This window comes from Epinephelus moara, chromosome 14, assembly GCF_006386435.1.
Source record: "Epinephelus moara isolate mb chromosome 14, YSFRI_EMoa_1.0, whole genome shotgun sequence".
Taxonomy (NCBI): Eukaryota; Metazoa; Chordata; class Actinopteri; order Perciformes; family Serranidae; genus Epinephelus; species Epinephelus moara.
The window spans coordinates 34353298-34375542 of NC_065519.1; the positions used below are offsets into that span (position 1 = coordinate 34353298).

Genomic DNA, 22245 nt, shown 5'->3' on the forward strand with positions numbered 1-22245 from the left:
GAAAATGTTTGAGATGCTTGCCAATAGTTTTTCATTGGAAAAAATAAATATCTCTTCATTTAAAGAGTCAAAACTGTTTTGGTTTTGTTCATAGTATTGATGTCATGATCTTAGGTATATATAAATATATAATGTATATGTGTGTGTGTTATCGGTTATCAGTTATCGGTATCGGCCTTTAGGAGCTGAAAGTTATCGGTTATCGGTATCGGTTTAAAAGAAAAGTTATCGTGCATCCCTAGAACTAGCTGTGCTAGGGCAGTCAAACACTGTACATCTTTCTGTCTGAATATGATGCACTTTTGCAAGGTGTTTTGACAAATAACTAGTGTTGCCGCCCTCACACGCAAAACATTTGTCACACTTGTCACACTGACAACGCGCTGTGTCTGCATCAACTCTTGTAATGTAAAACCACACTTTTGACCATTTGGCTCTCTCCGCCATCGTTATCTATCTAAACGTAGGCTACGAGCTTGTGTTGGTGTATGCGCTGTCTTGTGTGTGTGTGTGTGTGTGTGTGTGTGTGTGTGTGTGTGTGTGTGTCACTGGAACAACAGCCCCGCCCCCCCTGCTCTCCACTCACACACAGCAGGCAGCCAGGGTGAGCGAGACAGATCTCTCGTCTTCAGGGAGAATAGCGAGAATTATGATACTATGACGGATAATTGACGGAGTTGGTGAGATAAATGTGCAAGATAACGTTTATCTTGTAAAAAAAAACAAAAAAACAAAAACGCAACTGCTCCAGTACCGATAGCAGAATCATTAAGGTCAGAGCTTATCAATACTGCGATCTTGAAGAATGTAGCCCCGGGGCTCGTTCAGTACCGGGGTTTGGTACCCATCCCTAATGAAAAGTAAATAAGTGATAAATAAGTGAAATATTTTGATATATAATTAAATTGAGCTTCTGTTTTTTTTCATCATTGTTATTTTCCTTCATTTTCATTTAGTCATTTTTCTTTCATTTAAAATGTCTTCTTTCAAAAATCTGGTTTTATGTCACATTGGCATTTTTCCCAGTGACTCTTTTATTTCATAGCGCCCACTTTCCATGACAGCAGACTTTAAAACCCCTTCAATTTTCAGTCGACTAAATGCCTCAAGTCTCTTTTAGCAGGGCTTAACAACTGCTGCCAGGTTTTGCCAGCTACAATAGCTCTTGTTTGCAAGGGCAACAGCAATGTCAAAGTAAACTCTATCAACAAACTAGATGCTACTGTAAATAGATGCGGTGCAGAAGCACAAAAAATAATCTCTGCTTGCATGTAGTTTAGCAGAGCTATATGCCACCCGTCTAAGACAGGTTGGCTTGTGAGCGCATTAATTCACATCAAACTGAAGAGCCAGTGTAAGCAGCAGAGGCTGCCTTGTTAATTGAGCAGTAATGTGATATGTTGAAGATGTTGCTTAGAGAATGATAAACAACTTTGCAGAGAGTTAAAAGATTTCCACATTGGTTGCAATAGCCAACAGGAGCTAGCTGGCTAGATGGCAGCACAGATCTTACCCCGCTAAGAGAAACTTGGGGTCTAGGCAGGAAACGGAGGGGCCAGGCATTGGCAACAACCCACTGTCATGAAAAGTGGCTTTAGGAAAAATGCCATTATGACTTGAAAATGATTTTGACATAAAAATGTCTATAATGAAACCACTCAATAGTTAAAAACAGTTTTAGGAAACTGGGTTTCACATGCTTTCTGTTGTATTTTCTCTCTACTCGCAAGAGGATTTGTTGGGAAAAATCCTGCAATATTAAAGTTGTCTAGATGCAGGGTCATGGGATTTTTTCCGCTGGTTTCTGCTGTATCACTGTTTTGACAGTGTGGTCAGTGTAATGCCTCAGTGGGATTTAGAGGGTTGGGGTGGTTTAGTTCAGGGATATAGTGGATCAGGTCTTTTTTATAAACTGAAACCCTTTTGAATTACTAACCTCTGTGCTGTCTGGGCATGGAGAGACTCCTAGACAGACACTCTGAACAGACTGCCAGCTGAAATAACAAAAAATAGTCAAAATATGGCATGAAGCATGGAAATGGATCTGCTCTCTGCACACCTGGACAAATGAAGACCACTCTTGTTGCATTAGGAGATAGAGGGGCGTGGGCCCAAATGATACCTTTAAGTTAGAAATGATAATGTGTACTGCTTCTTATCTGTTACCTTAGTCTGTGTTTGCAGTCCAGTCCAGTGGAAGCATTGATTTCCACAGGACAGTGTGAGGAGGAATAGATAAAGCTGCCAGCGGGCTTTATTATCTGACCAATCCCATCTCCTGCTCTCTGGCTAATCAGACCAGCTAACAAACAGACCATCACCCAATAAACACACATGTACACAAGCGGACATTAATTTAGGTTCACCTCATCAACTTATCTTGTTCTCTACTTGGATTCCATCACGCCCCTCTTCTCACCTCACCATTTGTTTCCCTGAGAGGCTGGCCTTCGGACCACTTGCTTGCTTTGCAGTATTTTGGGGAACCTAAATATTTTATTTACATACATGGGGAGCATGAGGTGGTTTGAGGATCTTCCATACTGTACTCAGCAAAGGAAAGACAGTAATCCTTTTCTCACCTCAGTCTGACATCCATCAAACACATGTAGCTATACTCTGACAATGCTAGTTTCAGCAGCAGCACGAGGACATTCAGGCTAAGAAATCATAGTCGCTACTTTACCTCAACTATGTGTATGTGTGCGCATATGTATGTATGTGTGTGTGTGTGTGTGTGTGTGTGTGTGTCCAAGAGGCAATGGACAGGCACAGAAAAGAACACAGGATATGGAACAGAGAGAGGGAGAGCAATAGAGAGTGAGATTTCATCTCCTCTCTGCCTGTACACATATCTGCTAGAATGTAGGTCAGGCAGCCCCAGTCACTCTCAGAGCCTGGGAGAAAGAGATTGCTGTGTGTGTATGTGTGTGTGTGTGTGTGTGTGTGTGCATACACATCACATGAATAAAGCATGTGACTCTCTTGTAATATGCGCTTATTTGTGTGTGCCCTTTGTCCTCATGTGCCATATGTGTGTTTCTTTGTAAAGACGGGTGTGATTTTGTGTTCCATGTGTGTGTGCACGTGAAATGCCTGTCATGTACAGTATGTGTCATAGAAAATGTCACAGCGGGCATCATAGCCCACTTTCCATACTGCAGTGTACATAACCAATACAATAGGGTTTTCATTACAGTTGTGTGTGTGTTTGTGCCAGGCTATTTACAATGTGTATCCTGGCTTTGATAGATATAGGAGCCCAGTAAAGGGCAGGCATGGTCCCCTGTCATTCTCCAAGGAAAAAAACTATGAGAAAATCACACACACTTGTAGGATTCTTGGCTGAAAAGAATTCTACCATGCCTTGGTATATATTCCTTTATATTCCCTTGTAACTAAGGAGAAGAATAAGAATAGCTTGAGTACGTGTGCATCTATAAATGACTGTTTACATGTGTGATTGTATAAACCTTGAGATAGCAGGTATGTTTGCCTTCCTGTGAGTGTGCTACCATTGCTATTGAAGGCCCATTCTTCCCTTACTGTGCTCTGTCTGTCACTGTCCTTGGTGCTGAAATGAACAGACCAGCATCATTGCACATTGGCTGGAGTACCATACACAAACACACATTAAATACAACCACACTGAATACTACCAAAGCGTGCTGTATTGTTCAATAGTGCAACATCTTCTGCTGTTTTCTAGTTATACTTTTCCTGCTTGTTATTTTTCATTTGTCTTTTTGTCTCTGTTTCTTGTCCTCCCACCTTTTTTTTCCCGACACACACACACACACACACATATATATGGGTTGGAATGTGGGCTGTGTCCTGATGAAGAGTCAGAGAGCTGTGATTTGTCATCAGCCTCCACATGAAGACCTTCATCAGAGGACAGACCCATCACTTACACCCTGATTATAATGACCAATGGGCAAGGGATGAGTGTGTGTGCGTGTATGTGTGTGTCATGCTATGGGGTAAAAGCAGTTAGAAGTATATCACAAATGTGCCAGAATATATATATGTCTATATTTTTTCTAGCTACCCTTGCCCAAAAGCACTTTGACTTTGTTTTACCACCAAGGGCTCAAAATACCATGTGCATATGCATGGTGGTGCACATAAAATAAAAGACAAAATAAAGCAGCACTGTAAAAGAATGTGGTTATGCCAGCTGCGACCGCCACACCGTGGTGAAGTTCGTTTTAAGTTGACTGACTTTCTCTCCAGACCCACTGGTGTGTTCTTACCTAGTTTCATCCGATGTTGACAGCAGCAGGGCAGGCAGTTCACCTTCCAGCCCTCCGTTTGACTGCAGGGGGCAGACTGAGGGATCGTCAATGTATTATTCTTTAAATAAGACAAAGCCAATGTTTGTTCAACACTGTCATGCTGACTTGCCAATATTAGTGAAAATTATGGTTAAAAACTTATTCTGAATTGGTCTCATGCAGCACATGTATTTTCATTGTTATTGTGTAGTGTAATTATTTTTAAATAGATATTTTAATAGAAAATACTGGCACTCTAATATGAAATGTCTCCTAGAGACTCGGATTTACTACCAAAATGTATCATTATTCAAGACACACAGGAGACACCTCTTCATATGGGATTTAGTGCTTCCTCTAGAAGAAAAACAGTCACCAAAGATGTTGAAATTTGATGAAGAGAAAATTTGTGTCCATATTAGGTCTGCTAAGAAGCTGCTCAAGTGTTACTTTGACCATATAAAATGCGTGGCCATGGTGGAAGTGTGAATAAAGAAGGATAAGAGCACCAAATGGTGCAGTGAAAAAATTTATGGTGCAGGTAAAAAAAAATGGTGCATGTCCACAGAAAAGGTATGTCAGGCTCTACTGCCCTTTTTTTCTGAATGAAAATGTTTTCCGGGTGCAGCTGTGGCTATAATCAAATTCAAACCACATTTTGACGCCATTCTTAAAGACATTAAAGACATAGTCGTAAAACGAAAATATAGTGTGAGTGGCCCATTGTTTGCGCTATCCCCTTACAACTCACTCACGCTGTTTCCAGCTTGGCCACGCTCAAGATTCACTCTACAAAGAAAGTGGACATAAAAAGGTGAAAAAACAGAGGTGTGTGTGTGCGTGTGTGTGATGAAGGGTAAAAAAGACCCCCTGCTGGTTCAAAGCAAAGTTCGCTTATGCACAAAACCACCACCGCTCCTTTTACGTAACGCACAACAGGCACTCTGAGTACTCGCTGTATGCCTATGGTTGTGTTTGTCCTGAGGGACCAGCTATTGTTTTGATTTAAGCTGCTTTGAAATAGGTTGGGAATAGCTGCTTGTGTGTGTGTGTGTGTGTGTGTGTGTGTGTGTGTGTGTGTACATGTTATGGGCCGTCTGGTAGGCTCCCTATGGGGGCCTTCATTCTTTGTGATGGTCCCTATACACCATCAACACCTCATCTGTTCTTTCCCATACGTTCTCTCAATTAGCTGCACCGGATGGAAAGACACAAAGACAGGCAGAGTGCGCAGGCTGTGTTTGAGTGCATATGTTCATTCACACCTCCATCTCTTCCCTCTCTGTCTTTATCATTTTCTCTGTCAAAGGTTATTTTACCATTTTTTTTTTTTTGACAGAGTAGGACATCAGCCCCTTTACTCACTCCTCTCCCATCTTCCACCTCTCTCCCTCCCTTCTCCTCTCCTCCTCTAACTCAGCAAAGGATGGCGAGCTGAGGAGAGAAATCATGGAGGCAGGCACGGATCATTAGCTATATTTGTCCCCACTTCCTGCAGAAGATGATAGATCTAGCTAATTACCCCATGTTGCCAAGCCTATCGCACACGACAAGCGGCCGTCGTTATGGCGGAAATCAACGTTCGCTTGGCGTGTGCCGCATAGCTGATGCTATATGACTATTCATGAGCCCAGAGTCAAAGGAGAGGAGGAAATTTCAGATCCTGTCATGGGTGTATGTGAATGCGATTGTTTTGGAAATTATTTTAATGATGCACCGTCTTCTTCTTCTTCCCTCTGTGTAGAAAATGAGTTTGGAGGAGACGTGGTGAGCCATTCCTTGACGTCAGTAGGTCACGGTGGAAGCAGAGGTCTGGACCAAAGAGCTGTCTCAACCCCAAACCCTTTCAGGTAGTGATGCACATCCTGTTGTCCACTTAATACTGTTCAAATGTCTTTTGATCAAGTTCACAAACTGCTTCCAGTGCAGACTTTGTGACATATCTAAATTTTAGTAGTTTGAATCGCCACATTTTCCATTATATTTTATAGATGTTTCAAATATAAACAGAAAATAGTATTTAAGGCTACAATAACTAATCAGTTAAATTGATTAAAATCCATTTAAAAAATAGTTAGCAATTAATTTTAACATTCAAACGTAGCTGACCTGATGAATAACAGGAAGTGATGCTGTCTCGTTTGTCTCTGGAGCAAGTTTCTGTTGTGAAAAAATAAAGGATTCACTTCACACTGTCTCTGACCAATGGCATGAAATAATACAAAAACTCCATAGTGGTCCATTATACTCCAGTGGCTCTCCAACCTCAGCTCATTCAGCTAATTAGTGTTAGTTAAATCTGCCATCTTTGGCAGATTTGTGTCCGTTTTGATGAACAAATGCTTGATTAACATTACAGCTTTATTTAAAAACAAACATAACACCTTCTATCTTTTCTCTCTGTTTTGTAATGGATCAGTGAAGCAGCCAGGCTCCTGATAAAGCTATTTTAAAGTTAATGCGTGATATAGTTAATGTCGCTAATTAAGCTATGTTAGCTATTTACAGATATACAGATAATTATTTTTGTTTAGAGGAAAAATTCTGTCCACTTGACCTTCATTTTACAAAATATCTCCCTCCACATTAAACACAAACATGACCCCAGACGCTCACCATGATGGCTATGCCTTTTTTTTATAACACCTACTTGAGATCTCATCACGAATGAAGGAGCTCACTCAGAGATATGAGTTCTGCGCTGGACATATGAATGTATCCCTTCCACTCTTAACTGACAGCAACCCCACTCTCTGATTTGACTGGGCCTGGGTGCAGTAGACAGCTCTGGTTATCCGTGAAGTGGTGCAGAAAGACTAAGTTTAAGAGTAAAGTAGTCAAGCAGTGCTAACAAAACATAAATAAATCAGAAGTCAGCCATTGTTGTCATTGTTTCTGATGCATGGCTATTACACAGTGCAACAATGGGCATGCGTGAACTGAGGAGATGATCCGTTTTACATGTCCTCAAAAACACAATGTAACCAGAGTTTTGAAAAATCTGTACATTTAAGTAGGAGGCATTTTCCAAAATCTCTTTATTCATGCAAAACTCTGTTAATGTGTTGACAAGGGACAGAAACCTATCCGTTTTTAAAAAATATCTGTATTTGTGTAGTGAGGGCCTAAAGCTAACACTTGATAAAGCTAACACCTAGCTACGTCCAGCCATCAAAAAATGGAGAGAAAACAAACAGAAGGCATTTCTGTCATTTATGTCTGTGTTAAAATGAATCTGTAAACATGCGTTTGTCCGTCAAAATAGACACAAATCTGACACAAAGACACTGGAGTGTAACGTTATGGAGTTTTTGAAATATTTCATGTTGTTAGTCAGAGTCGGTCACTTCAGCAATACCTCATCAATATATATTAGTTACATTTCCCTTTAATTCTCAGTGCATGGCTGCATCATCAATGTTCATTTATGTTTTATTTAATGTCCTTTTTTTAATTGTAGTGGCCTTGTCTGTTCTTACTGTGGCATTCAGGTACTATTTTATTTCCAAGTTTGAAACACAACTGTACTGAATTGGAAAGAGTAACATGGAGGATGGATAGGTAGATAGATAGATAGATAGATAGATAGATAGATAGATAGATAGATAGAAACAGATCAAAATGAAATATGTGACAATATAGAAATATAAAATATATACAAAAATAAGCAGTATTAAAATCTAAAATATACAAGAGAAATATACAGTAATAAAATAAATATATCAAAATTGCAGGAGTAAAAAGAGAACATCTGTTATATAAACCACACAGTGAGAAGTGAGGTAGAGGTTGTAAAAATGTGTAGTATAGCTAACAAGATCTGTAAGAGCAAAAAAAATGTTCAGGGGGGGATTCTGCATTTAATCTGAAGTTGCCTAAATGACAGGGGAACCCTTGTTCATGAAGGTCTCCCATAGCTTTGTTGTTAATTATTGGTAGAAGCCCAGATGAAAAGTTTCCATGACGTGCATGTTTGGTAATATGAAATCAATTTTTTAATGTGTTAAATATGATGGTGTTTTTTTCTACTGACCCCCAATACAAACCTGTTTCTAAAGTGGATAAAACATCTTACTTCCAATAGCAGTTTAGTTCATTCTTCCTTCTCCATGAATGCTGTGACAATGAAGTTTTCAAAGATAAAATGTTTGAGATAAAAGGCAATCAAGCTCAATAGAATCAAGATTTTACAAAAGGAAAAGTATCCAACGTGATCCACTCAGGCTATATGGCAATCATGTAAGCAACAATCACAGACCCTGCACATCCTGTGCTGTAACAGCTCTCTGTCGTCACTGGACCAGCTGATAAATTGTCGTATTGTATTCTGATCACAGCTTTTTCACACTCTAACCATTTTAGAGCCGTGCACTGCTGCCATCACCCACCAAAGCCATTCTCCATACTAGTTAGGAATCACTCCCCAGATTTTAGTCTCTCTTTCTGTCTCCATCACTCTCGCTCTCTTTCTCACTCTGACTGTCAGCGCCCACTCAGATGCTATCTCCACAGCCCTTCACACTAATTCAGATGCGCTTAGCATCGGTTTGGCACACATGTTTACTGTCACTAGATGATGCATGGCGTAAATACCTATTTGCAGTGAAATTTGATAGTGCCAGAGCAGTTTTGGTGGCTCCCTACCGCCACACTGTACAGAATACCAATGTGAGGGTAGGAGTGTGCGTGTGTGCATGTGTGTGTGTGTGTGTGTGTGTGTGAGGCGGAGGGTGGGTTGGGCGCCATATGCCTGAAACGCATTCTCCCAAAACTTCAAGGTGAAAACAAAGGGAAACTGATAACGATGTGAATTGTTGTGACAGATGTCTGAGCACACACCACCACCACCACCACCACCACCACTAAAATGATAAACACACACACACACACACACACACACACACACACACACATACAAAATGCTTGTTCTGTGTCTCAGTGCATATTACAATAATCGCTGCATTTCTTATCATGTGTAATTCCCAGCAATATCCCACTTCTTTATCAAACAGCAAGAACCTTCTTCTTGTTTGTGTATGCAATTTGTCTGTGTCTGACGGCATTCCTGTGTCCTATGTAATGATGAAGACACCTAATAATAGGCACCGCCACTTTAATTTCTAAAGAAGAGATTTACATATTGTTTTCATTTTGATGCAGACTGTACAATCAATACCAACACAAAGTTGGCATTTGGACAGCTGCTTTTTCCAATATGTTTGCTGCATAAAATGCTTAGCTGCATTCCACATCACATTCACAAACATGCATGTATTTTCAAAGGATGCCAATCTTCTATGAGGATTCATCTTAGTGCTGAATGAAACACTCGCTTCCATAGCTTGCATTTGAAATGGCATGCAGCCTTCACTTCATGCAGCCACCTCCTCCCAGACCCCTTGTATGTGTTGAATGTGAATAAAATCCTTACACAATATATGATGCATAATATGCCACATGGATTAAAATTCATGGATGCAAATTACAAAACATGGAAAGAGCTTCTGTCGTACACATTTAGAGGCAATGAATGGTAAATAGGAATATGAAGTACAACCGGATTTTTGTAGCTAATTACCTGCTGGCTTGTGCTTGGTTTTGAATATAGCAACTGAGTCCCAGTGGAGGTCATGTGTGAAATGAAATGGTGAATTACTCCAACACAAGTTAAATACCTCCATCTTGCTTGAGTACTTCCAACATTAAGTTTGTACAAGAATGAAAAATTGCTTTCTGGTATTAGATATATATTTCCTAGAATTATTATTTTATTTTATTTTATTTTATTTAAGAGTTTCTTTACTGTAACTAAAGTGATGGATCAAACTAATAATTGTTGCAATAATATTGCTGTTAAAGTGTAAATTAAAGTTTATAAATGCTGTAAAGAAAAACTGTTAGATAAATGTTGAATAATTAAAAAAAAAAGTAAAAAAAAAAAAAAGTTTGTAAAAACAAATGATAAAACATTAGGAATGTGCGCAATCAGACGACTAGGGGTGGGAATCTCTAGGCACCTGACAATTCGATTCAATTCCGATTCCAAGGGCAATGATTTCGATTATAAAATGATTCTCGATTCTAAAACGAGCCAATAAGAAAATTTACACTAGATATTGAAAAACATTATTGTAATAAAGCTGGGAATACATATCCAGCACATACAAACTGTATTACTTACTGTGGTTGAGATGACTACACTCCACCAGTCTCCTCCGGTCCATCCTCCTCATCCACAAATCTCAAGGGGACTCTCCTGTCCCTCGTCGACCTCCTCGACATTTCTTCTCCAGTATTTACAAAACTATAACTGGCTATAACTATCTATGAACTATAAAAACACGTAGTGTTGCAAAAAAGAGGAACGATGGCAAAACTACGAACTATGGTGAAAACACGACGAAAACACGGCACAAAAAAAACTCAAAAGCTCTCAAAAAAACACAAATACTATTATTTACAACACTAAATATTATTTACAAAGAAAACGCCACCCAAACTCCACTAAAACACCGCTAATTCACTCTAACTTCCACTCTCCTCGTTAGCTGTCACTCTCCTCCTGCGCTCACTTCCCTCCCCTCCTCCACAGGTAATGACGTCACTACCCTAATGTATCAACGTATATCACTGGAAAGCTCCGCTTCTCAGCTTTCAGAATCCGTTGGAATTACGTCGATAGCCTGAATGGTCGAGGAGTTACGGTAATTTGAAAAATAAAAGTAAAAATAAAATTAAAATCGATTATGAGTTTTCCAAATCGATGCTCGCATCGTTCAAGACAGAATGTCGATGCATCTAAAAATTGATTATTTCCCCCACCCCTACAGACGACTAGTCTAAACTTTGCTACCATCACTAGTTGCCACCAGAAAATTAGTCAGTTGAACTTAATGTTAAGATTTTTATTTTATTGATGTACACATTTAAACTACATACTGACATAATTTGCACTGAAATGTGGTCTTCCTAGTCAAGTTTCTCTTTATACAAAATGAGCACCCGTTAACTGGCAATGTTGACAACACCAAATTTTAAAAAAAAAACCCCATAAAACAAAAAACAGAAATAGCGAGGTGGAAAGTGGGACAAAGATCATATCGCTGCATGATTTGGCAGTATATTTGTTTTCATTGAGTGAGTAGCTGTCATGTTGCCATGACAGACAGACAGATAATGTGCAATGTTCATAACGCATGGTGTGAAGTGCCACACATTTCAGCAGCATTAAAATACAATTTTGTTTTTGACAAATGTGATAAACATTTTTAAATGGCTGTTAGATGGAATAAAGTTTTCATACAAAATTAACCTTATAGATTTAAGTGTGCTTCATTTTGACTCTGTTTTCTTACTTTTAGACTCATTGGCTAGTCTATGTTTAAAGTTCTGTTTACACATAAGGGAAATTAGTTGTTAGGAAAATCCCTAGAAAACATACATAGTGTATATGGCATTAAAGCACTTTCATGCTATGTTTTCATCTGTTTGACAACACATTTGTCAGATAATCCAGCGGGTTCATAAATGGTTTATTATGGTTTATGAAATAAGAGATTTCTCTCAACCCAAAGTTGAAAAATTTTAAAATCAGTTTGGAGGCACATGGTTTTCACTGCACAGCAACACTATAAATTTTAAAGTACAACTAATTTGAAGTCTTGTTGAAATAATATAAATCGCTGGTTGTGTAGAAAAACAAGAGTATGCAGTATTTCTTTTGGACTGTGCTTCATTATGTTTAACTAGCCAGTCTAAACTTTGGTGCTTGGATCAACGTGACTCTGTGGTTATTCATCTGGGCCTATAATGCCATTGATCCAGGGTCTAATTGAGACGCAGACAGAGAAGGAGTGGGCCTCTTCCTAATCCTCAATAAGCAGGCTAACCTTCATTACAGCCATGACATTTTCCCATGGGGTGCTAAGAGAGAGAGAAAAAAAAGCCAGACTATGAAGGGCTCTCCAACATATGGTGAGCTGCAGAGGCGTGCATGCTTCCTGGGTCCAACGCTCACAAGGAGCCTTGAGGGAAGGAAGCGGAGGCGACAAGACTTACACTGCTGCTGCCGCCGTTTTTGTTGTTTTATTCTGCTGCTGGATTCAGTTGATGTAGACACTGTGTTCAGTGCTGATGCAGGCCTCGCTCAAAACCAGGGCCCCTCAGAGAGAGTCTGACAGCTTCAGATAGCCACTGTTAGGATGCTTATATGTGTGTGTGTGTGTGTGTGTGTGTGTGTGTGTCTGCTTCAACTAAATATGCATTCATATTGTAGTCCACAAATGATATATTTTTTTTAACATTCTGCAAGCAGGTTGAGACCATTTCCCTTCTTCTCAATATTTCATTCGTTACATTTTCAGACCAGACAGCTCACTCTAGTCGGTTCAAGAAAGTTCTTCAAAGAGATTTTTTAATGTACGTATTTTAATGTAATCATCAGCAGTGTTTTCATATAAACGAATGGTTATTTCCAACCAATTAGTGTGTTACAAATGCTGCTGCTGCTGCTGCTGTTAGGAAAGTTTTTCTAACAGCAGGAAAAGACATTTGTTTAGAGAAGAAGTGGGAGGAACAATACCTCCCATGGCTAAATAGAGAAAGAAAAGAGCGCCACCTACAGAAACTCAAACTTTAAAATTCAGGAAAAAACACCATTACCGCCCACATTGATTGACAAGTGATCTCTGGGTATTTCGGTACAGAAACAGCAGCAATGAGTAGACAGTAACTACACTAGAGAAAATGTGTTAAAGCTTAGATTTAAAATGAACTGGACATTGAATTAATTGTTCCATACTGTGTGTGTTTTTGAATGTGTGGCACAAGTGTGCTGTGGATGCTGTAAAGAGTTAGCTACCGCCTCAGGGAACACAGACATGTAAGGCTGGGTGCTATAATGTCACACCTAACTGTTAAGACATAAAAGATGTGCCATGTGCTGTACACAAAAATCTGCATATGCAACATGATGTTCTCATCCATGTTAAAGTCGACTGCACGTGTTGAAGGGATGCTATCACTTAGGCCCGTACTGTGGATTGTTCCAGAGAAGCTTTGATAAAACAGCAGTGATGAGACCGATGAGAGATGCTCAGTGAGAGGGGACTAAGTCCACTTTGCTCACATGACTACTTCAGAAACATTCAAGGTTATGCACTCACATATGTACACACTCACAGTGCTCTGTGTTCAGTGTCTGTCTGAATGACTGCCTGAAAGGAGAGAGGAGATAAATGAATTGATAAGTAGTTATTTCCGTTTTTTCCTTCCTTTTTTTCCTCAAGGAAGGTTTTTTTTTCAATTGCCATGGTAACCACAGTTATGCTTTATGCACTATATATATATATATATATATATGTATATTTGTGTATATATATATATATATATATATATATACATATATATATTACAGAGAGAGATAGTTTAGGTCACCCTCCCCAAAATACTCCGGGTCTTTCCCTCCCTGCTACGCTAATAAGATTTACAAGGTATCGTTGCCTTTCATCATTTTATTTTTCTCCCGCTGAAACATTTATGGGCATTCATAAAGAAACACACCATTAGGGCTGAGGGGCTCTACAGTACAGTAAGTGTGGTGTTAATAAATCATGTTTAATAAAAAGAGACATCCAAACAGGTCTACGGCCCCCGTCATAGTCCAAACCCAGTGAGCATGAATATTCAGGACATCTGGAAATAACAGAGCGACGTTCAGGCTTCTTAACAATTTATGATGTGTTGGTAAGGAGATATAGGCCTACCTTTAAGAGGGATATGTTGGTCTGGCACACATGAAAGCGAGGTGGAGGGGAGGATAATGCTTACTCTGGCATATGAAGAGCTTGAAAGGCCTACTGAGGAGGAGACAGCATAAATGGAAACCATGCAGTAAATGTTGGATGCTGTTATGTCTGCAGTCCATCTGTAAAGCCACTGATAGATAGTTGCACATTCATGAATGAGCAGACGAATGGTTTGACAGATGGATAGGTGGATTGATGGATGGAGAAGCTGATGAATGAATACTTCAGAAATTACGTTTTTCATGATTTCAAAATGCAAACTTATATTCACTGTAAAAATGGAATATGTGGTTATTCATAAAACATTTCCTCAAACATTTTTTTGGAATTAATAAAGGAGAGGGGACTTAGCACCAAATTCTAGGCTCCATGCATAAGCAGTCTCTGTGGGCTCCCCACCTTACCTCTCTTGATTCATGTCTCTCTCATGCACCTTTTGGTCAAAGTCAAGTCAAAATGCTTTCTTTCTTTCTTTCTTTCTTGATTCTCCTTTCTCGGGGAAAGACATGACAGTGTACGTTGGTGCCACAGCAGCAAAAGCAGTCTCTCCCTTGGCTCCACGTTAGAGACAAATCCTAGTGCAAATGATTTTGCAGCCTCAGAGAGTTTTCAGTATTTTTTAAATGCAAAGTTCAGCCTTTTAATCAATGTATCTAGCCAATTTGACTTTAGTCAAGCCACTATTTACTTAGAAATAAAATACCACAAATGAAACCCAACTTTCCAGGCTTTTTTAGGGCCCCTCTCCCATCGGGGCCCACTTTCCCCCCACTTTGATGCCCCTGGAAAGGAGATCTCTTTTCCTCACTGACAGACAAATTTGTCTTGACCAAATAGGAGTCTTTGCATAATTTGTTACTTCCTGAAATACTTAGGACACTTTTGATATTATAAGCAGTGATTTACTCAAAACTAATTTTTGACTGAAGAAATACGTTCATGTAAATTCAGCAGGGCAGATGTATAGGCCAAGAGATCTTTACAGTAGGTCTCATTCACTCAGAGATAATTTAAGATAACAGGAACAGTCAGTCAGTCTGTCTCTACAGTGCAGCACATGAAATGTTACGTTTAAGTGTTTCAAACATCAGGTGTAAATTGCATGTTTGACAGGCGGGAAAAAAAAGTACTCTGAACGTGAAGAAATATGTATCCAAATTAAGATAATTTTGCAGTGCTGTCTGTTGTGTGTTTAACAGCTTGTTTGTGCCTTCTCTGCAGATGGAGGTGGATGCAGACGATAAGCGCCATCGAACACGCTCCAAAGGTATCTGCACGTACACACACACACATACACACAGCGGCACTGCCATTCAGGGTGACCTTCACTCCCCCAACACAAACACACGCATGCACAGACACAGGCACGCACATATAGTGTACACACACCACTGCACAAATCCCAGACTGTCACAGTTGAGTTGCCTCTTCTCACTGCTCTCTGTCTTCCTCTGACGCTGTTTTTATATATCTCGCAGAAACAGAATCACAAAGTCCACATTTTAAGAGCTTTGTTCAAAATGAAATATCTACCACAGTGACATCTAATCCTACAAAACGATACATGGAACAAAGTGAAAACAAATGTTGGAACTTTTTTAAGGAAAGAACAGGTAGCTCCCAGTTTCAGCTGATAAACTGGTGACACTCTTTTTCTTATTTTATTAGTTTAAAAAAAATTCTTCCGAAACAGGTGTTAACAAGATTTTATTACAGTGAATATATCCACATAACCAAGGGCAAAATCTTTATTAGTGGTAGATAGAGCTTTATAAAACACACACACACACACACACATTAAAAAAAGCATCAGTGGATATTATTTACCTGTTTCTGAACATTTAAAAACACCCGACCAGATGTGTTCATCAAGAGCAATAACACACGGGTTCATATTTAGCTTATGCATCAGTGAGGCTGCAATTTAAACAGAGGGTATTTAACCTGGGTAGCAGACCTGTGAGTGATCCAACCTGCAGGATGTGAGGACACAGAACTGGTAAAATTTTAGCATGTGCTCATAAGCCACATCCACAATCAGCATCAAGCGGGAGGAGTTCATTGTTGGTTTAGCACTGAACATTGAAGAACATTAGCTTTCTTCTGACTTTTGGAGGCATTTGATTGGTATGGCTTTGTGTATTTATACCAAACCATCACAGTACGGGGGTCACAGTCTGGTGCACACAGCTATACGTAGAATACACGGTATGTAAACTGAGGCAAGTTATATACATAGAACAGAAGTTTACAAACGAAAGAGAAACGAAACGAAACATGTCTAACACGCCAACACACATTCAGTGGCATCCCCCAGATGTGCCAGTCACCAGGATGATAAATGTTTGAGTGCTCTGCATGTGTTAAATATAGCCACAGTGGAACTAATTGAAAGAGTCCTCCTTTTCTTTTTTTTTTATTACAGTATTCCATGTTTTCTGTATTTTCAATTTCATAGCATAAGAGAAGCATTTCAGTTTTATAGCTTGTGTGTGAAATGATCCTTGTTTTTATAATGAAAATAGTTTACCAAAGCTGCTAGTGGGCAAAATGTTAGGATTTTTCTTTATTTGACACTTGCACTACTGTCCCTTCAAAATAACTGAGAAGAAACATATCCTTATGCATTTGGGTTTTTTTTTTTGTTTTTTGGTTTTTTTTTTGCCACTGAACTATGAAGTGGTATGAGCTGGACCGTGACCTGTGTGTACCATTACACCCCTAATGAATGGTCATTATGTGCTTGCACCATAAAAACTAAAAAACTCTAAAAATGCTCACCAGCCCTAATCTTACTCCCCACCGACCCTCCTGTCCACTCTCACAGGTTTAAAGCATCTAAAAGGAATTGACCATGTTTAATCAGATGACCCTCTTGATACATATTTTATTTCCTTTAACTTTAGAAAGTTTCTAACATCTTTGACCGTACAAAGAACAAGGTGGTGACCATTGTTCTTAGAATAGGTGGATCAAGCACTGTGTAGTGAAGGCTATGACCACAAGGCCTTTGTTTGATTGAGTTAAGTGTCCTCCGCTTGTCGGCCAAAGAGAGAACAAACGTGTGAGTGAAGGACTGGCACTGAAATCATCTTTAGGGCTGTGTCTGAAATCACTCCATCATTCACTCCTTTTATATTAGAAAACTCAGTAATTTAGCATCAAAATTTCATATCCGACACTCATGAATCATCATCATTTTACGTCATCACTGACACACAACACCTATTAAATACAAGACATTGCATTGTGGGATTGCTCACAGAAAGCAGTGTACATATAACAATATTTTAGGACTTTTTTGCTTTGATTCATTGTAAGAATAGAGCCTTCTCGCAGCAGACATTTTGACTTGACTTGCTCTGAAAAGTCAAAATGTCTGCTGTGGAAAGGCTCTATTTTTTTAGAACACTATAAAGCAGATACATTTCACACTCAGCATTCAGACACTCAAATAAAATGGCAAACCGTAAATATAGTGCACTATACAGGCAATAAGAAGCGACTCCAGACACAGCCTATTTTGTAGCCTAAATGTTTGTAACTCCTAAAAACAAGATCACAGTATTTATCTTTGGTGAAGCTCATACAGTATTTCACCACTGCCATTATGTGTGTGTTTTATTGTGTGTTAGCGTTATGCCAAACAGGCCAGTTAGGTTTACTGTACACATGTCTACTCAGTCTCAAATGTTAGAGCTCAAAACAACATGTTATCATGTGCACACTTAAAGGAAAAGGCTACTGATGTATGGTAGTTCATTTTAGAATAATTTCACACATGAACAAGTGTGCACAATGAGTGGGAAAATTGTCTACAGCACACCAAAACTAAAATATTGTACAGAATAAATGTGGGGGAAAAGACAAGGAAAAGAAGAATGGGTTGTTAAAAAATACAAACAAAATACATTGGCATGATAATAATATCAATAATAAAAGCTACAAGATATTTCCACTGCAAATCATTTTCTTTAAATGTATTCAATTGGATTTTACCCACAGTTTGCATTATTTATTTTTAATCTCTTCTCTAACTGTTTTCGAATACTCAAAATATGAATACAAATTAATATATTAATAATGTCATGTTTTTTTTATAACACAAAAAAACAATGAGCACAGTATGCACAGTCAATCCTCTCATCTTATACCATACATCTTTAATAGAAACACTGAAAAACATGTACACAACTACTGTATAAGCAGCTGTTCAATAAATGCTGCTCACATTTATTTCAGACAAAGGTTATACACTAATTAGAAATTGATCTGTATAAGAAATGTTTGTTGCAGGTTGGCTTTCTTATCTTTGAAATGATCGCCATTAGGCGAGGATATTTTCTGAAATGAATATATTGTTTTTCAATTGAGTTGCTCAAACAGATACAACAAAATTCTACATTGTACTGACCTCAAAGTGTTTCACTGGTAATTTATTTCATGGTAAACCTACGCAGATCACAAGCCACAATGATCAACTATTCAGCAGGTTCCTTTTTTATGTGTTATACAAAGAGCCTGTGGATTTAGCATTCACAAGTCAGTCCTGTTTCATAATCTCTCTCCCTCTCTCCCTCTCTCTCTCAGTGCCTGTGGATCCAGCATTAACAGAGCTTTTCAGGTCAGTGGGATTGAAAAAGTGCACTGCACTGATAGGCAAACACACACACGCACAAATGCAACACACATACAAATGCACAGACAGGCGGAAAATAGCCAGAGAGTTACAAACACATACTCACACACACACACACACACACACACACACACACACACACACACACACACACACACACACACAAAATTGGCCTGCTGTTGTCTTAGTGCCGAGGTAGAGACAGTCAAACAGTGCCTGGATCAACTGTCACCTTATTACCAAGCAGAGACATTCCAGCCTTTCCTCCACTGTTTGATAGCTGCTCTCAGATCAGCAACCAGTCACTAAAGTGTGTTTTGACACCAGTTCTTACTCTTTCTTGCTCTTCGCTAGCTCCTTCTTGCTTTTCCTCTGTTTCTTTGGCCACACAGAGACACTTATGGATACTTCTCTTTGTCTCTCCTCATTCCTCCCCTCCAGTGTGAATTTCTCTCTTCCACTGTTTGAAAATCTTCAGTGTCACAAAAGATGTTAACAGCGAACAGAAACAACAAGCACCATATTCTTTCTTCCCTCTAGTTAATACAATTCCCCCATATGAAATATTAAATAAGAGGGTTTTCTCATCTTTTAATGTTCCAACTAGACAAGCTAAATAATTCTGTTTTTCTCTTATGTACTTGATGATATTTAGCATAATAGACAATTATCAATTCATTACCCATGCAGCACAACTCTTTCTCTCTTTCTACGCCTACAGCCTTAAAGTTCTTGTTGGGTGAGTGGAGTGGGTGGAAGGTAGAACACAGCTTTATTTCAAATTTAAAGGTTTTCTTTGTCACTGTAAGTTTCTTCCCAGTATTTTTTAACAGCTTTTGTCATTTTATTGATTTTTTAAAAAATGTTTGTCTAAATATTATTATTATCACTGTTGTTGATGTAATTTTGCAGTCAACACACATACATTCCTACAATTACGTGAAATATATTATTCACAGCTGCTCAGTTACACTGCAGTCCAATGCACCTGCAGAGCAGCAGCCTCACACTAAACTGCAACAGGCTACATGTCAGGTCTGAGTGGTGGGAGGCTCTAGTGTTGTGTTGCCTTGACATATAGTGGGATGTGCCGGTATTGAATGAAAGTAACAACATTTAAACTGTATTACCCTTCCACATTATTGACTAATCTGTACAAAAAAACTCCACCATCTCCTACTGGATGAATTTTTTTTATTGTGGCAGTAACAGAAATAAGAAATTAACCATAGTAAAAAGTAAAAGTATTTAAATCAATATGTAAAACAATTAATAAAACTAACAAGCAATAAAAGCAAAAGCTAAGGGGTATACTGTCTGACAATGTTACATGAATGAATTTGGTGGTCCCTGAAGCCCCCAGTTGGTCTCTGTGGTGTTCTAGGGCATACAGTAGTTCGGCATGTACAAGAAATGTTGAGGGCAGCAATTATGTATGGGAGCTGATATCAGCAGCAGCTGAGCCAAGTCAAGTATACAGGCCACCTTAGAGCTAAACTTTGTCACACAATATACAATTGGGTTTTTAACACTGCTTAAGGTTGGAGTGCTTCCATTTTGCTTCCAGAAAAAGCTGAATAGGATGGAAAAGCAAGAGCCTTTGTCAGTGTCACACTCAAAGTGGGCACCTGGTTCAAATGTTATCACTGCTGATCAGCCTCATAGATACTGGTTAGAAGGGTACTGCTACATCAGTTAGTATGTTCAAAAGGCCGTTATCAACCCATAAAATAAATGTGTTTCTTGTAATGCTGCGATGGAGGAGGACAGATGGCTGAACATTGGTATGAAGAGCGAGAAAGTCTGCAGAGGGAGTTGGACAAGGTGGTGGATGGGTCAAACAAACACAAGACTTTCACCCAAAAGACTAATTTCTCGTATGAATCCAAAAGTCGACATTGAGTTACAATAACTGCATGATGTATGTCACGCGACATACTGTATGTTACATAACCTAAATCTATGACATCGGCAACCTACTAGTCGGGGTAGCAGGGCCCTGCTAACCCATATCTATGGGGCTGATAACTGCAACTCCAATCTAATCGAGTGATACAATTTGCAGTGTCTGTGGCTATTTCCTGGAAGCAATCTTGGAAGCAATCCTGGTACTTGCGGAACTCAGAAACTTCTCTTTGAAGAGATTTCTTTGTTAATTTTTTGCCAGCACTAGACTCACATCATAATGTGTTTGTTCATCATCTGTGATGTGAAAACATCTGATTTCCACACAGTCAAACAAATGAAAAGCGTGCATCCTGGTCATAGATCAGTAGTATAATTATTGCGCACTGTGGATCATACCCCTTGTATGGTTCCTGGCAGCACTTTCAACCGAAGTACCAATAGCAGTAGTTACATCTTTAGTTCAAAAGAAGCTTTGCCAACTTCACTAGCATTTAGCAGTGAAGCTGAATGCATTGGAGCAGCAAAAGGAAACACATGTTGCACTGTTTTGATATTCCCTTCATCTCACTTTCATCTCTCTATTATTATAGTTAGTTTTTTTATCAGGTGATTTTTAGACAAGACTAGTTATCCTACATAGTGCTCAATGACTCAGCTAAAAATCTGGAGAAAGTGCAGTGATTCGACTGACAAAATAAGGTCTGACTGCGTGGCTTCTCCACTGAATATTCAATTCAGCGAATTGTAGGGGGTAGCCCTCATACACACTAGGGGAACCAAAATGATACACAATACCAATTTCAACAAAAGTAGCTATATTGCCATTCAAATGTACCAGTCACTCCTCAGCATTGGCCTTAATGGAGCCCTTACACTGGCGTTGTAACAGCTTATTGACTTATGTTCCACACAGTGCAACAGAGTCTCTTGGGAGGATGAGGAGTGTAGCCCTAAGGATCTAACTGGAGTTCATTAATGTTAGCCACTCAGCCTGCCTGTCCACACCAGTTCCAGTTCTGACTGTTAACTTAGCCATGCTCACACAGGCTAGAATATATTTTACATATATTTTTTTACTTTCTTATTATTGTCACTATTATTTGCTTAGTGTAAAGTATAACCTGTATGGGACTTCCATGGTTGGTATTTCAGTGTCCTCTACTTGTCTTTGCAAGTTGTTTCCACCCCAGTAATGTGTGAATTTCATTTTGTCCTTGGCTGTGTGTTAGGGGGTGGTTGCAGCTAAGATAAGGGTTCCTGCCTACCTATATATCAATAAAATATTATTCCACCTGGAAGATTACTGTGTAGCCTTTAGCTGATATTCATAGATTGTACAAGGTGTACTCTCTCTCCTCTCTCTCCTCAATCCTTCATCCCCCTCCACTCTCACTCTTTCCCCCCTTTCCCCATTTTCTATAATTTTCACCTCCCTCTCTCACTTTTCTCTCTCCCACCTCTCTCTCTCTCTCTCCCTCACTCTGCTGCTGCCTGCAGATAGTAATTAATCAGGGGATCGATGTGAAGCCTATCTCCAGGCTGAGGCGTCTATAATGTCGATAATGCTGCTCGATGGCCTCTCTCCCCGGAGAGCTGATAGTCTTCAGGACAAACA

The 22245-nt window shown here is 39.2% G+C and overlaps 1 protein-coding gene across 1 annotated transcript in view; it reads left to right on the forward strand.

The window, feature by feature from the left end:
- Window positions 1-22245, forward strand: part of LOC126401427 (myelin transcription factor 1-like protein) — a 123419-nt gene that overhangs the window by 33373 nt on the left and 67801 nt on the right. The window contains exons 2-4 of the mRNA XM_050062668.1: window positions 6022-6127; window positions 15305-15350; window positions 18674-18707. Of these exons, the coding sequence (XP_049918625.1) occupies window positions 15305-15350; window positions 18674-18707 (80 nt within the window). The 5' untranslated portion in view covers window positions 6022-6127. The remainder of the gene's footprint in view (window positions 1-6021; window positions 6128-15304; window positions 15351-18673; window positions 18708-22245) is intronic.